We start from the raw sequence: 14,538 nt of genomic DNA on the forward strand, positions 1-14,538 counted from the left end.
TATACCCAATGATCAAAGGGTTTCCTTGATAATCCTATCACAGTTACCAAATTACAAGTGGAAATTGCCTACTGTAAATTGTTTTCCTGGAAGTTGAGATTGTAAATCCCTTCCTTACACCAAAAGTTCACACTCATTTACTGGGATGTTTTTTTATTGTTTTCCTGTGTTCCCACCATTTGGGGCAACACTGTCCTTTTGAAGTTATCAGAGGGCTACTTCAAAGGGGAAGGTGAGGTATGTGAAATCCTGTTGTCTCTGAGATCGCATATTGAATTAGGGTCCAGCTGCAATTGCTATTGTCTTTAAATTGTGGGTCTCATACTCATATTGATTCAAACAAACTGTCCTTTTGGTGTTATAGCTGAGATAAAAGCAGGGTTTGTGTGAAATTCTGTATCCCAGGAATTTATTTTGCATTTTGGATCAGCTGCCCAAATGGCCACACATTTTATGGCCTAGGAAATTGGGGTCTGTCGCTGACCAGCTGCTTATTGTAAATCTCACACCTGGGAATGGAATGTCACTGAGAGGCATGCTCTGCTTAGAGCAAACAGGGCTTCAAAAGAATCATGGTCTGGTGTAGTGGGACAGGCTCATAGCTGTTTTTCTAGCAATGACAGAGATGAGTACATGGATTTTGTAAACTCTCTTGTTCATTTTAAACCCAAACCTTTCCATATTTCTAATATTTCTAACCACAAGCAACTGGCAGTGATTGGACAAAATTGATTGCAGTTCATTAAGACATCCATGCTCAGCTTTTCTGTTTAAAGCCCCTTCTTTGCAGCATCCTGGACACAGCCCCATGGATGTCCTTGTTGCGCAGGGTATAAATGATCGGATTGAGCAATGGGGTGACCACAATATATAGGACAGCAAGTTCTTTGTCACGATCAGGTGCTGCATCCGACCCGGGTGTCAGGTACACAAAGATGAGAATGCCATAGAATAAGATGACCACTATCAAGTGGGAGGCACACGTGGAGAAGGCCTTGCGCCGCCCGGCTGCTGACCGCATGCGTATCACAGTTGCCAGTATGAGCATGTAAGACATGAGGATAACAAAAAAGGGAATTACGATGATCAGTGCAGCCAGAATGATAATGGTGCGCTCGGTCACATGTCTATCAGCACATGCGAGTTTCAACACAATGGGCATGTCGCAGAAGAAATGATTGATGCGGTTGGGACCACAGTAGGGAAGGTGAAGGGTAATGCCCACATTTATTGAAGCAAGAAGGAAGCCACTTGCCCAAGAGGCTGAGGCAAGCTGAACTTGACGCCACCTACCCATGGCGGTGACATATAGCAGAGGACGGCAGATGGCCAAGTAGCGGTCATAAGCCATGGCGCCCAGCAGAAAACACTCGACGCTACCCAGGCAAATCACCATGTACATTTGAAAAGCACACCGGGGGAAGGAGATGGCTCCGTTTCCAGCAAAGAGATGAGCCAGCATCTGGGGCAGGCTGGAGGTGACATAGAGGATCTCCAGGACGGAAAGATTTGAGAGGAAGAAGTACATGGGGGTGTGGAGGGAGGCGTCGCCTTGTACCAGCATGATGATCACGAGGTTCCCCACCACGGTGAGGGCATAGATGAGGAGGATGACCAGGAAGAGAAAAATTTGTGTCTTGCGGTGGTTGGTGAGTCCTACCAGAATGAATTCTGTGACAGAAGAGAGGTTCTCAGCCCCCATTGTGGGCTCCTGTCTGCAGAGAAAGGGCAAGAATCAGCGATGTAGACATGTGTAGCTCTCTGTCACATGGAAGTAAACAGTTCAGCTCAGTACCTTTACTGGCATAGATTGAAAGCGCGACAAGAACCACAGTTTTAATATACAAATCATCGCTCCAGAGCATTAACATTATATCCCCTAATCCTCCTAACAATCGAGAAATACCTCGCTCTTGAGAAGGTAATATGGGGGCACTGGTCCGCTAAAAGGAAGGAGACAGGCCTCTGTCCCGGATAGTTTTGCCTGTTGTGCAAAAGGGGACTAAATTAAAACATCCCATACATTTAACATCACGGTGGAGCAAAATTTGAGTGACCAGTTCTGGTTTTCTACTGCTACACTGACAGATCCTTTAAAGGTAAGGAAGGAACATTTGAAAATCTCCCACAGAGAACCACTGATGGGAGGACAATGTAAACACAAATAGCCCATCAAACTCAACATCAAGAGGTCAGTCAAAACAAAAGCGAGAGAGTCTTCAGTGTTGCCTTTCAGAATGTATGTCACAAGTTTCCCATAGTATGAGGGCATTGAGTCCAGACACATAGTAGTGCTGGTCTGCTGTAGTAGAAACAATCTCAGGTTTCAGTCATGATGGATTGGATCCAACCAGATTTTCCTCTTCTGAACAAGGGAGGAGGGGGGATTTTCAAGGCTGGCTCGCTCACTAGGCGAACTAGGTGTTCGCCTAGAGCACACCAGCCCTTAGGGGTGCCAAACTGCACCCGCCCCCCCCCGCCTAAAGACCTGCATTTCCACAGCCGGATGACCCCCGACGCTGCCCGCCACCTCTTTGGCCAGCTAACTTCTCCCTGCCTGCCCTCTCGGCTTCCCAGCGGAGCGCTTCTCCTCCTCCTCCTCGCGGCCAGGGACTGGCAGCTGCAGCAGGAGCAGCAGCAGCAGTAGGGCCGGGGAGCGACGGCTTGTGAGCTCCCCGTCGGTCAGCCTCTTCTCCAGGTGCCCTGACAAGGGGCGCCAAACTGCACTCGCCCCCCGCCAACAGCCCCCCATTGGCTCTAGCCGGGGGGGGCACGGGGGGCGCCAGAAGGGATCCTTGCCTAGAGTGCAAAATAAGCTGGGGGCAGCCCTGGGGCTTTTGGCTCACCAGAAAAGGAGAACCAGGAGGCCTACATGGATGAAAAGCATTTAGGATAGGGGCTGTAGCAAGGTGGCCAAGACTGAAGTCCCATAGCAACTTAAAGACCCAACAAGATTTCCATGGTATTTCTCGAAAGTTTATACCCTGGAAATCTTGTTGGTTTCTAAGGTGCTATCGGACTGGAACCTTGCCATTCTACTGCAGGCCAACACAGCTACCCACCCAAAACTGTAGTAAGGAGGGAAGTTCTTTTGAGTGAAAAAACTGACTAGATCCAACCCTATCAAAGTTAACCATCTTAATAAAACCTGGGAATCCTCAGTAGTTTCTAGTGTCAACTACTACAAGCCATGGTAGCTACAGGGCACCTCCATTATCCAGAGGCAGAAAAAATGCTCAGTACCAGTGCTAGGAGGCAATATTGGCAAAGGCCTCGGCCTCTGTTGGCCCTCTTGTTTTCTTATGTGCTGTGTGCCACTTCTTTTCAAGAACAAGGGGGAATATCTAGGATCTTTAATGCTGTCCTCAAGGCAAGAGGCTGAAGCACCAAAATGTTTCCCTTGACCTTGTGTGTGTAAAGTGTCTTCAAGTTGCAGTCAATTCAAGGAGACCCCAGCCAAGGGCTTTCAGGGCAAGCGAGAAGAAGGTCTGCCATTGCCTTCCTCTGCAGAGCCTTCCTTGGTGGTCTCCCTTCCAAGTACTGACCCTGCTTAGCTCCTGAGATCTGACAAGATTAGGCCATACACCGTGCCATCTTCCCTCCTTCCCTGACATTAGTTCTGGAGAAACTGATATGCGATTGGTTTGATCGTGTTGGGACACTTTCAAAGAGCACTGGTTTTTCTTTTTGTCTTTTATTTAGGCTCTCAAGTTAAGAGAAATTAAGGGCGATGAGAGGCAGAAAGGGATGAGAGGAAAGTGCCCAATCCCTCTTCAGGCAGTGTATTAAGTGAAGTCAATACCTTTTCAGGATGGAGAATGTCCACACCCATAGACACATCAGTGACCAAAATTAGTTCCACACCTCCCCATTGTATACTGCAACATATAAGCGTTACCTCAGTTCTCGACTCAGGCATTCCTCAAATGGTGACACATTTTTCTTGCCGGTGGCTAACATTAAAGCATACAACAACCGGGTGGTTTTTAGTCTCCTTTCTGGTGCCAGATGTTTAAAAAATGAGGTGAAAGACGACTGGATTGTCCTTGATTATGGGTGACATTTTCTCTCACTCAGCGATGGAGGTTTTTCTATGCTGCTCTGAAAGAGCTGTTGACTGTCGTTTTCTTCTTCCACTATGAAAACTTCAAGCTGGAAAAATGACAAGATCCTCTAGAATAAATTATGGGCCATATTACTGGTTGGGAATACACTGTAGGGTTGATTGAGTCTCGGAGCCTCCATTCCAAAGAGGAAGGAAGAACACAGCGATATCCATCTTTTCCAAGGAGGTCCTTCAAAGCTCAGGCCAGTGTGGGAGCTGCTTTGAGATAAATGGTTCATCGACTCTATCTATATCTGGACTGGCAGCACAACTTCTGGATCTCTGATAGATAGACTTCCATAATGTCCATAAACTTAAATAAACTTCCATAAATTAAAGCCTCTTAAAATAAAGAGTCCACACAACCTATTTTCTTCAACTGTTTGACTACTCTCAGCATTAGAAGACTGACAGCATTGTGGTGTCTTTCCCTGTGACCTGTCCAAGATTCAAGGATTCAGTAACGTAATAAAGACTGTGGATATACTCCACAGTTACTAGTCTGATCCCTGTGGTACTTTTCCTCTGGTTCATTAGCTGTCTGTTTGCTCCTTTAACCTCTTGGGTGTCTCAAGCACTCAGAGCACTTAGAAAAGAGTTATATAATTTTTTGGGGGGGTTTCTTTTTTACTTTGCAGCTTTTCAAATCATTTGTAAGCTGTTGGCAAAGAAGAAGAAGAGAGGAAAAGGAATTTTCATATTTATTTCTTTCATTTATAGCCCACCTGGCCATCAAGGCACTGAGAATAGGGATGAACCAGTCTGTCAGTTTGAAGCTCTTTTAGAATTAAATCCAGAGTCCACATTTCCCTCTCATGATTTCTTTTCTTTTCTTTTTTAATTCCAAGATAGGTTGTATTTTTTTCCAATTGTTGTTTATAACTCTATTACGTCCAATCATAAGAACATAAGAGACGCCTGTATAGAGAAATTGCTTTCTGCTTTCTATATCCACATGCCTTCTCCAGTGATGTCTTTTGATAACATGCTGTGTCTCTGTTTCCTGTTGCAGGCCAAATGGTCCAGGGCAGACCAAATGGCCTGAACTACCTAAATAGCCATGCCATATAACCACACATTCTTTAACACCTCTAAGTGAAAGAGCCAGACCTGATAGCTCCTGGCTCTGGTGCTCATGGAGCATGTCATGTACACCATGGAGAAGCTGGAAGCTGGGTCACCTGACTGCAGGCGGGGCTCTAAACTTCTAGCCTATCCCCACACACAGCTATGACAACCAACAATTGGGCACACCCATGCCCACTCGCAATTGACTAATGGCCACAGCTAATTTGTGACTGGAATTGGGCTATAATTGATCGATCCCTATGGGGGTGGGGTCTCTCTTAGTTCTCTCCCTTCCTCCTCTTGTCAGAGTCTGTTTTATTGCACCTGAAATGCTGTCCCTTGCGAAACAAAGACCTGCTTTGTGACTTGGAGCACATGGCTTGTACGAGATGGGATTCCTACTCAAAATCCCTTGGTGCTACCTGGATTATCACCATGGACAATCTTGAACTCTTGGATGCTATCCTGACCTTGGTAACTATGTATCTTAAATGTGTAGTTAAGGCAAATTGCCCTAGCCTTTGTTATTTTTGTAATCTTTTATAGTCTGTTGCTGTGCTCTGTACTGAATAAAGGTCCTGCTTATTTCTAACTTGTCTGTGATGTTGTAACTTGGATTCCAAGTCTGAGTCTAGTGTCTAACGCTCACCCCATATGCTACCTTGGTAAGAGTAAAGCATGCATCTCTGAGCTAGGGTTGCTACTGTGTTAAATCCCAGATGCTAACTAAGGGCTGGAATCTCTCCCTTAGAAAATGCAGGGACTAGTTAAAGGAGGTTCTGGTGGCGCATTGTTCTGAAACCAGAGAGGGTATAGACCATCTCGTGGTTTGTTGTTTAATGTACTGAAAAAGTACAGGGTTCCCTCCCATCCCTGGACTGGCCTGAGGGGGCTAATCCTGTACAACGCCAATTTTGGATCAGGCCAAAGGCCCATCGAGTCCAACACTCTGTGTCACACAGTGGCCAGAAATACCAGTGCCATCAGGAGGTCCAGCAGTGGGGCCAGGACAGTAGAACCCCTCCCACTGTTGACCCCCCCCAAGCACGGTTGACCCCCCCCCCCCCCGAAGTTCCCAGACACAGGGTCATTCTACCATAATAGAGAAATTTGGTATTTTTAATTCCTGGTGGCAGCAGTAATCTACCAAGTTTATGTGAACATAGTGTGTTTTGAAGGAAAAACCGTCTCCCCAATAAGGAGGACGTCACACCAACTGTCAACCTTTTCATTTAAAGCCTTCGAAGCACCTTGACCACTGCACCATGGACATCTTTATTCCGCAGGGTGTAAATGATCGGGTTGAGCAGGGGAGTGACCACAATGTAAAAGACTGCAATTTTCTTGTCAAAATCAGAACCTGAGCCCAACCCAGGCCGCATGTACATAGTGATGACAGTACCATAGAACACGGTGACCACTATCAGGTGGGAGGCACATGTGGAAAAGGCCTTACGCCGTCTTGTCGTTGTCCTCATTTTTAATATTGAGAACAGAATGAGCCCGTATGAAGTCAGAATAACAGCCAAGGGACCCAGGAGGATCAGTGCAGCTGTCCCCAAAACAACCTTTTCCGTAATATGGGTTTCAGCGCATGCAAGCTTCAGCACAGCTGGCAACTCACAGACAAAGTGGTTTATGTGGCTGGGGCCACAGAAAGGATGGCGAAAGGTGCAGCTCACGTTTACCGTTGCGAGGAGGATGCCTAGTCCCCAGCAGAAGGAAGCCAGCTGCAACTGGTGCCACCTGTCCATGGCGATTGCATATAGTAAGGGGCGGCAGATGGCCAAGTAGCGGTCATAGGCCATGGCACTCAGCAGGACACATTCGGTGCCCCCCAGGGTCAATATCAAGTGCATCTGTATGGCGCAGCCTATGAAGGAGATGGTCCGGTTCCCGGACAGAAGGTTCAACAATGCCTGGGGTAACGTGCTGGTGACGTAACACATCTCCATGGCTGCCAGGTGAGTGAGGAAAAAATACATGGGGGTATGGAGGCGAGAGTCGGCCCGCACCAAAACGATGACCACTCCGTTACCCACGAGGGTGAACAAGTAGATGACAAGGATGACCACAAAGAGCAGAACCTGCATCATGCGGTGGCTGGAGAGTCCCAGCAAGGTGAACTCCTTGACGGAGGTGAGGTTCTGAGTCACCATTCTTGGATTCTTGCCTGCAGAGAGAGAATGAAAGTGGAAGGGAAAGTGTCCTTCTCTGAGAACAGGACAACCTTTTAAAAATATATATATTGCGCTTTGATCTCCCCATCGCTATCATAAATGCAGGACAAATCTGTCAAATTCAGAATCTCCACCCAGGGCCGGCTCCAGGCGTTTTTGTGCCCTAGGCGGGGCTATCTTCTGGCGCCCCCCCGCCCACACGCCTACCAATTATGGGGGTTGCCAACCTCCAGGCGGGGCCTGGAGAGAAGGATCCCTATGGGTCCTTGCCCCCCTCCGCCGCCACATAAATCAGCTTGCTCTGGAGCCATTCCTTCCTGAGCCGAGACAAAAATGTGTGAGCTGGAGGCTAAAAAACTGTGAGCCAGCACACACTCACTCAGCTTAGAGGGAAGACTGCTTCCAGCGGAGCTGCAGAAAAGCACACACATAAGCTGCAGTCTTTGCAAATGGGGGGGGGACAGACAGAGAGAGGAGGGGAGGGTCTGTCCTTTCCAGTCAGCTTGGAAATTCGCGCGCCCCGCAGGAAGAACGAAATGTCTCAACCCCTGATCCTATGGGTTATCTCTCCGGCCTTCCCCACCCCCACCAAGTGTCTTCTAGAGAAGGGGGGGTGGAAAGGGGGAGAGGGATTTCTGCATCGCAGCAGACGTGGGTGGATGGAAGTAAAGGGGAGAGGAAACTTCGCGCTGCTTTGGGAGACCAAAGAATTCTAAGCAAGATGAGTCGGTCTGTCTGTAGCTGGAGAAACGGGCAATTCCAGGAGCACCTTCAAGATTAACAACATTGGTGGCCGGGTGGGAGCTTTCGGGAGTCACTGCTCTCTTCTTCAGATACTTGGAACCAGCGCTCCCTCTGAGCTGTGGAGTGTTGTGGGCAAAAATGCTCCCTTGTGAGCTACCGGCGTTAAAGTTCCTTCCCTCCTTCCCTCCCGTCCGGCTTACCTTGGCCCTCCCCGAGGTGCCCCTCCCTGTCTGAGAAGTGGCGGCCCAGCCTTGCGGGGCAGCCTGTAAAGCGCCAACAAGTTCTCTTTCATTTTGGCCGAGGAGCAGCCACTTGACACCCCCGTGAGGGCCGTGAACATAACCGCCCCCCTTCCTCCCTCCCTTCCTCCCTCGAACGAGACCCGAGCAGCAGAGGAGAACGGAGAAGGCGCGCCGCGCGGAGAGGCTGCCCAGCGAGCCCCTGGGCGCTCCGCCTCGCCGGCTGAGGCACCCCTGACCCTAGCGGAGGGAAAACGAGGAGGGGAGGAGCGTCACTCACCACAGGCCGCGAACGCCGCCCCCTCCGCAATTTCTCTCTCCCTCGGCCGGCATAATTGGCAGCCTCTTTTGAAGCCCCTTCTCAGGGCGGGGCAGGCAGCCGGCAGCCGGCGGGGCTGTAGTACCTTGGCGCCCTCTGCCTCCTCGCCGCCTTCCTTCCTCCCTCCCTGCCCTGCTTCCCTCCCTTGAGTCACGGCAGAGAGAGAGCGCAAGAGAGGAGCGGGCCCCGGTTAGGGCGGCGGCGGGGCGCAGTTTGGCGCCCCTGAGAGCCGGCGCGCAGTTTGGCGCCCCTGAGAGCCGGCGCGCTCTAGGCGAGCACCTAGCTCGCCTAGCGGACGAGCCGGCCATGTCTCCACCCAATGACAGTCTACGAGAAAAGGCTGAGGGACTTGGAAATGATCAGTGTTGAGAAGAGGAGGTCGAGGGGGGGACATGATTGTTCTCTGTGAGTATTTGAAGGCTTGTCACTTAGAGGAGGGCAGGGAGCTGTTCCTGTGGGCAGCAGAGGAGAGGACTCGCAATAATGGGTTTAAATTAAGGGCAGGAAGGTACCGGCTGGATCTCAGGGAAAACTTTTTCACAGTAAGAGGTGTGCAAAAGTGGAATCAGCTGCCTAGAGAGGTGGTGAGCTCCCCCTCACTGGCAGTCTAAAGGAACATCTGGACAAACACTTGCCAGGGATACTCTAGGCTGATGCTGCACTGAGCAGGGTGTGGGACTAGATGGCCTGCAGTGCTCCCTCTAAGCTGAGTTGGTGTGAGCGAGCTCACAGTTTTTTAGCCTGCGTCTCACACATTTTTGCCTTTGCTCAGGAAGGATGGCTCCAGAGCAAACTGATTTCTGCAGCAGCCAAATCGCTTGCTCACAATGCCAGCAGCTCACCAAGTAGGATTTTTGCTCAGAAGACTCCACGCCTTAGAGGGAACATTGAGGCCTGTATGGCCCCTTCCAACTCTGCAATTCTATGTTTTCTGTCTTTATCCTTCCTTCTTGAAGGCAACAGTCTTGGCTTTTACTTCCTTGTTTTATCCTTGCAATAACACTGCAAAGAGCTAGATCTGAGTCCAGTACCACCTTAGAGAAGAAGAAGATTTTTGGGGTATGAGCTTTCAAAAGACAAAGCCTTTGAGAACATGACTGGCCCAGGGTCAACCTGTGCGTTTCACAGCAGTGTGGAAATTTTAGTTCTGATATCCCAGGTGCTAGATTGACATGTTATCCACCACACTGCACTGGCTCTTCTTTTGATTCTCCAAGTTTCCTCAAAGATAGTTTCAGGCCATGTCGGTCTGCTTTAGAAAAGCAAAGATTAAGCCCAGTAACACCTTAAAGATCAACACAATTCCCAGGGTATACAGTTTTGAGAGTCAAATCTGGCAAAGTAGGCATGAACTTTTGCTCTTCCAGGGCCCTGTCCACACGAGAGGATTAGGGCCGGGAAAGGGACGGAATGGGGGCAGAGCAAACGGGCGCGATCCCACCGCAACATCTGGGAAGCGTACCGTGTCCGTCCCCGATCCGGCCCTTCCAGCGATGATCCGCACCAAAAAAGAACCACCTACCGAGGTGGTTCTTTTCAAAGGGCCGCAGCAACGCTGGCCGTGGAATCGCCGGCGCGTTCCTTCGCCGGCGCATCCCCGGCTCCTTGCCGAACTGCGCATGCTCCGACATAAGCAGTTCAGCAGACTCCCGTGCCTTTCTCCCCTTCTCCCCGGCATCTGATCGTGCCGGGGAGCAAATGCACAGCGGCTCAGGGGATCTGTATGATCCCGCCGCCGCGTGCCTATTTAGGTGCGGCTTTTTAAAAGCCGCACTTTGGCCGTCCCTTCTTCCCTCGTGTGGCAGGGGCCCAGGTTTCCCTTATCTGAACTTACCTACCCTTACCTACTGTGAGAGGAATCCTTTGTTTGTTCTTCATATCCTTCCCCCCTTTAAAAAAAAGGATTTCTTTAGGGCTGAACTGAATTATTCGGGGTGGAAATTCTGTAGCAGAAAAGGTGATTTCTCAGGGAGTATGCTTTCTTTAAAAGAAAGCAGAAAGGATCACCTGTACTATGAAATCAGGATCTCTTCCCTTCTCTTGGCTGCCCCCAGTGGTGTGAGAAGCAGGAACTCCTTTGCCTTAAGGGTGAACGGGTTCATTTGAGTCCCCCCCAGATATCTACGGCTTGCCTTTAAGACAGGCACATGCCACCATTTGAGGATACAGATACAGTGCTTCCACATGGTCAGCACAAAACATGGTTTGTTGCCTGGAGAAGATGACCCTTTCTGCGGTCTCTTTTTAATCCATGTTCATCGCAGTGTCCTCCAAGCAATTCTGCACTAAAGTTGAATTCAGCCTTCTTTTTAATCCAGTTTTCTCTCCCATTCTACATCACATCACCTCCTTTCAGTGGTCAGTCTGGTTTCAGCCTTCTGTTGACCCGGGTTATTTGGATGCTGTTTTGCTGTGGACTTCAACTGCCTCAAGTCAAACCCTGAGAAAATTCAGAGTGGCAGGCAAATGCAGAAAGAACTGATGTCAGATGAACAGTGAGCTCACACCTTAGCCAATTTTACAGTCCATGCTGTACCTGACCATGGAGTGTGACTAGGGCTATTTTGGGGCAGGAACGCACAGGAACGGAGTTCCAGCTGGCTCCCAAGTTGGCCACACCCAGCAGGAACTCATTAGCATAATAGGCCACACCCAACAGCAGAAACTCATCAGGATTGGCTACATTAGGGGTGTGTGGCCTAACATGCAAAGGAGTTCCTGCTACAAAAAAAGGCCCTGGGTTTTGACAACAAACAAGGTAAACAGAATAACAAGCAAAAGGTGGGTGTGGTTGGATGACCACACTTCTGGTAACATGGGGGTGCGGCCTAATATGCTAATGAGTTTCTGCTGGGCTTTTTCTACAAAAAAAGCCCTGAGTGTGACCATAGTGAGTGATCGTGCATACATTCTGGAATTTCTTTTGTACATTTCTATGGGCTCCTGGGGGGGTGACCTCTCAGAGGAGGGGCAATGCAAAGAGCTTCTTAATAAAGCAGTTTCTTCTTCTTCTTCTTTTTAGATAGTTATGTTTTGCTTTTGGTGTAGTGGTTAAGTGCGCGGACTCTAATCTGGGAGAACCGGGTTTGATTCCCCACTCCTCCACTTGCACCTGGCTGGATGACCTTGGACAAGCCGTAGTTCTGATAAGAGCTGTCCTCGAAAAAGAGCAGTTTCTGTCAGAGCTCTCTTGGCCCCACCTACTTCACAGGGTGTCTGTTGTGGGGAGGGGAAGGAGTTTGTAAGCCGCTCTGAGACCCCTTTGGGTAGTGAAGGGTGGGGTATAAATCCAATCTCTTCTTCTTCTTCTTTTTCTCCTCAAAGGGGAGCCCAATGCAGTTGATAGCCCCAGTCTCCCCTCCTTCATTTTATCCTCACACCAATCACTCTGTGACACACATTGGGCTGAGAAGGAGAGTGACTGGCCAAGGTCACCCAGTGAGGAGGAGGAGGAGGGGAAGAAGAGGAAGGGGAGAAGTTACATTTATCCCCCGCCCTTCACTACCCGAAGGAGTCTCAGACTAGCTTACAATCTCCTTTCCCCTCCCCTCCCCTCTCCCGTTAGGTAAGTGGGGCTGAGATAGCTCTTTTGAGAACCGCTCTCAGAGAACCATGACTGGCCCAAGGTCACCCAGCTGGCTTCATGTGGAAGGAGTGGGGAATCAAACCCAGTTCTCCAGATTAGAGTCTGCTGCTCTTAACCACTATGCCAAGCTGACTCTCATGGAAGCTAAACTTCCATGGCAGAATCAGGATTCAAACTGGGGTCTGCTAGAGCCTAATCCAGCTCTCTAACCACTTCAGTACGAGAGCTATTCCAAATTTGAAATGCCTGTGGATGTCGGCTACCTGATTACAGAGGCCTATCTGCATCAGTTAACAATAGCCTATTATCTGAATGCCCAGTGTCACGGCTGCTGCTGAACAGGAGCACTTGGCCCCAGCAGGAGATCTAAGTACTGCTGGGGATGAGCATTTGGCCCCAGTAGAAGACCAAAGTACTGCTGGGGATGAGCTCTCGGCTCCTGAAAACCCCGCACCTGACAGGACTGAAGCCACAGAAGCTGCTCCAATAACAGCTGAAGCAGAATCACGCCGAATCAAAACTCCCCCTGACTCGCCTCCACTGGTATCCCACTTGTGGGGACAATGCCGACAGGAAATGGCATCCCAGCGTTGGGAGGCGTGCATGCATGGTAGGTGCTCTTTTAGCCCTGAGTACTAGCAGGAGCCGGGACACAATCAGGGTGCGCTAATTGCCGACAGCCTTACGAGCTATTTAGCTCTCTCACTCGTGCCAACTAGTTGTGCTAGCAACTAGTCGTTCTGGACGAAGCTTTGCACCTCACCACCCGTGTTCCTGTTCCAGCTCCTTGTTTTGACTTCTCGGCTCCTGACCTCGGCTCGTATGACTATGCTCCTGACCTGTACCTCGGACCTCTGACTCCCTGGCTTCTGACTTCTTTGGAACACTGGCTTTAACGACTACTCTAACGGTTGGTGATTTGGACTTGGTCTCTCGGTGTTTCTGCTTGCCCAGTTTGGACTTTGGACTGCTTTTGGACTACCTTGCTCTTGCCTGGCCTGGTACCGCGTTCGTGACACCCAGTAACATATAATCTTACCTGGGTTCTTCTCACTGGTGTTCCTCTACAACGAAGAAGGAAGCTTGCATGCTGCCCAGGTTCAGTTAAGGTGCACAGCAGCTGAGCGAGTTGGGTCCAGCTATTTAATTCAAGATGATGGGGAACTCTTTGGAAGGTCAGGGGACTAGTAGAGCGTCCAGGGAGAAAATTTACAGCATTTCTCGTACGGGAGGTGATGTCTGGTGATTTCTTTCCCCCGGCTCTGAAAATTGCCCGCAGTAGCACCTAAGTAGCCTAAAAGTTTCATGCCTTTCCCCCCACTCCAGTTGGAATGCCTCTGAAATTTCCTAGGTGGAAAAATGGCCAGAAGTGTCAAAAGCTCCTCTGAAATGAGTTATGGACCATGGACACATGCTACTTTAGAAAATCTTGGACACATTTTCTCCTTAGTTTGTTGCTATTAGTTATCAGGGTTTCTGTTTCTACGAGAAAGGCATACACAAATAAATGTCAATAGGACAGCTGTTGACCAGCTATTTTACTTCTAGGATAGAAGCTACTTTATGCTGTGAAGTGGTCCACTTAGCCTAGCATCATCTTGTCTAGCAGCATATTTCCAAGGTTTCAAGTAAGATGTCCTTCCAAGCCAGGTTCCCAGAGATCCTTTAGCTGAAAATATGAGGAACTTCATACATATGTGCAGAGCATTAGCTCTTTGCCCAGGAGCCCTGTCTCTTAAACCATTGTGGCCAATGCACCTCCAACCAGTTTGCAGATACCTAGAATGTAACAAGTAACACAATTTGGCTTTTCCCACTGCCTAAGAAATCTCAGCTTTGGAAGGCATGGCAGCAAGCTGCTTGGGGTTTTTCTTTTTTCCCTTCCTGGAGATTCTCAAAGATTTGAGGATTCAGGAAGATGACAACGACTGTAGATCTGCTCTCCTGGGACTGCACCAGTCCCTTAATAGCTTGGGGTGATTAATGGTTGTTTGTTAGCTCAGTCTCTTGGGTCTGTTGAGTAAACTCAATCATTAGCTATTTGGAGGGAAAAGTCCTTTGCAGTGCAATTCCAAACAGAGTTGTACCTTTCTAAACCCATTAAGGCAATTCTGCATTGGCTTTCCCTTTCACTGTTTTACAAAACCCACATTGGAAGAGAAATTCCCCTCTGCATTGCATGCTGCTTTCACTTCCTCCGATAAAATCCATCAGATTTTATGGCACCCTTTACACTGCATGCCACTTTCACTTCCTTTGATCATTGGATTTTATGGTGCCCTCTTCACAGCATGTCA

At 49.1% G+C, this 14,538-nt stretch overlaps 2 protein-coding genes across 2 annotated transcripts; both read right to left on the bottom strand.

The window, feature by feature from the left end:
- Nucleotides 1-757: 757 nt before the first annotated feature.
- On the bottom strand, nucleotides 758-1,702 carry LOC107111711 (olfactory receptor 2D3-like). Its single transcript, XM_015412723.1, has one exon. The coding sequence runs from the start codon at nucleotides 1,700-1,702 to the stop codon at nucleotides 758-760; it is 945 nt and encodes a 314-aa protein (XP_015268209.1).
- Nucleotides 1,703-6,405: 4,703 nt separating this feature from the next.
- LOC107111712 (olfactory receptor 2D3-like) lies at nucleotides 6,406-7,332 on the bottom strand. The gene has a single exon (XM_015412724.1). It carries the CDS (start codon nucleotides 7,330-7,332, stop codon nucleotides 6,406-6,408), a length of 927 nt encoding a protein of 308 aa, XP_015268210.1.
- Nucleotides 7,333-14,538: the final 7,206 nt, after the last annotated feature.

This window comes from Gekko japonicus, unplaced genomic scaffold (assembly GCF_001447785.1).
Source record: "Gekko japonicus isolate JY-2015 unplaced genomic scaffold, Gekko_japonicus_V1.1 scaffold669, whole genome shotgun sequence".
Taxonomy (NCBI): Eukaryota; Metazoa; Chordata; class Lepidosauria; order Squamata; family Gekkonidae; genus Gekko; species Gekko japonicus.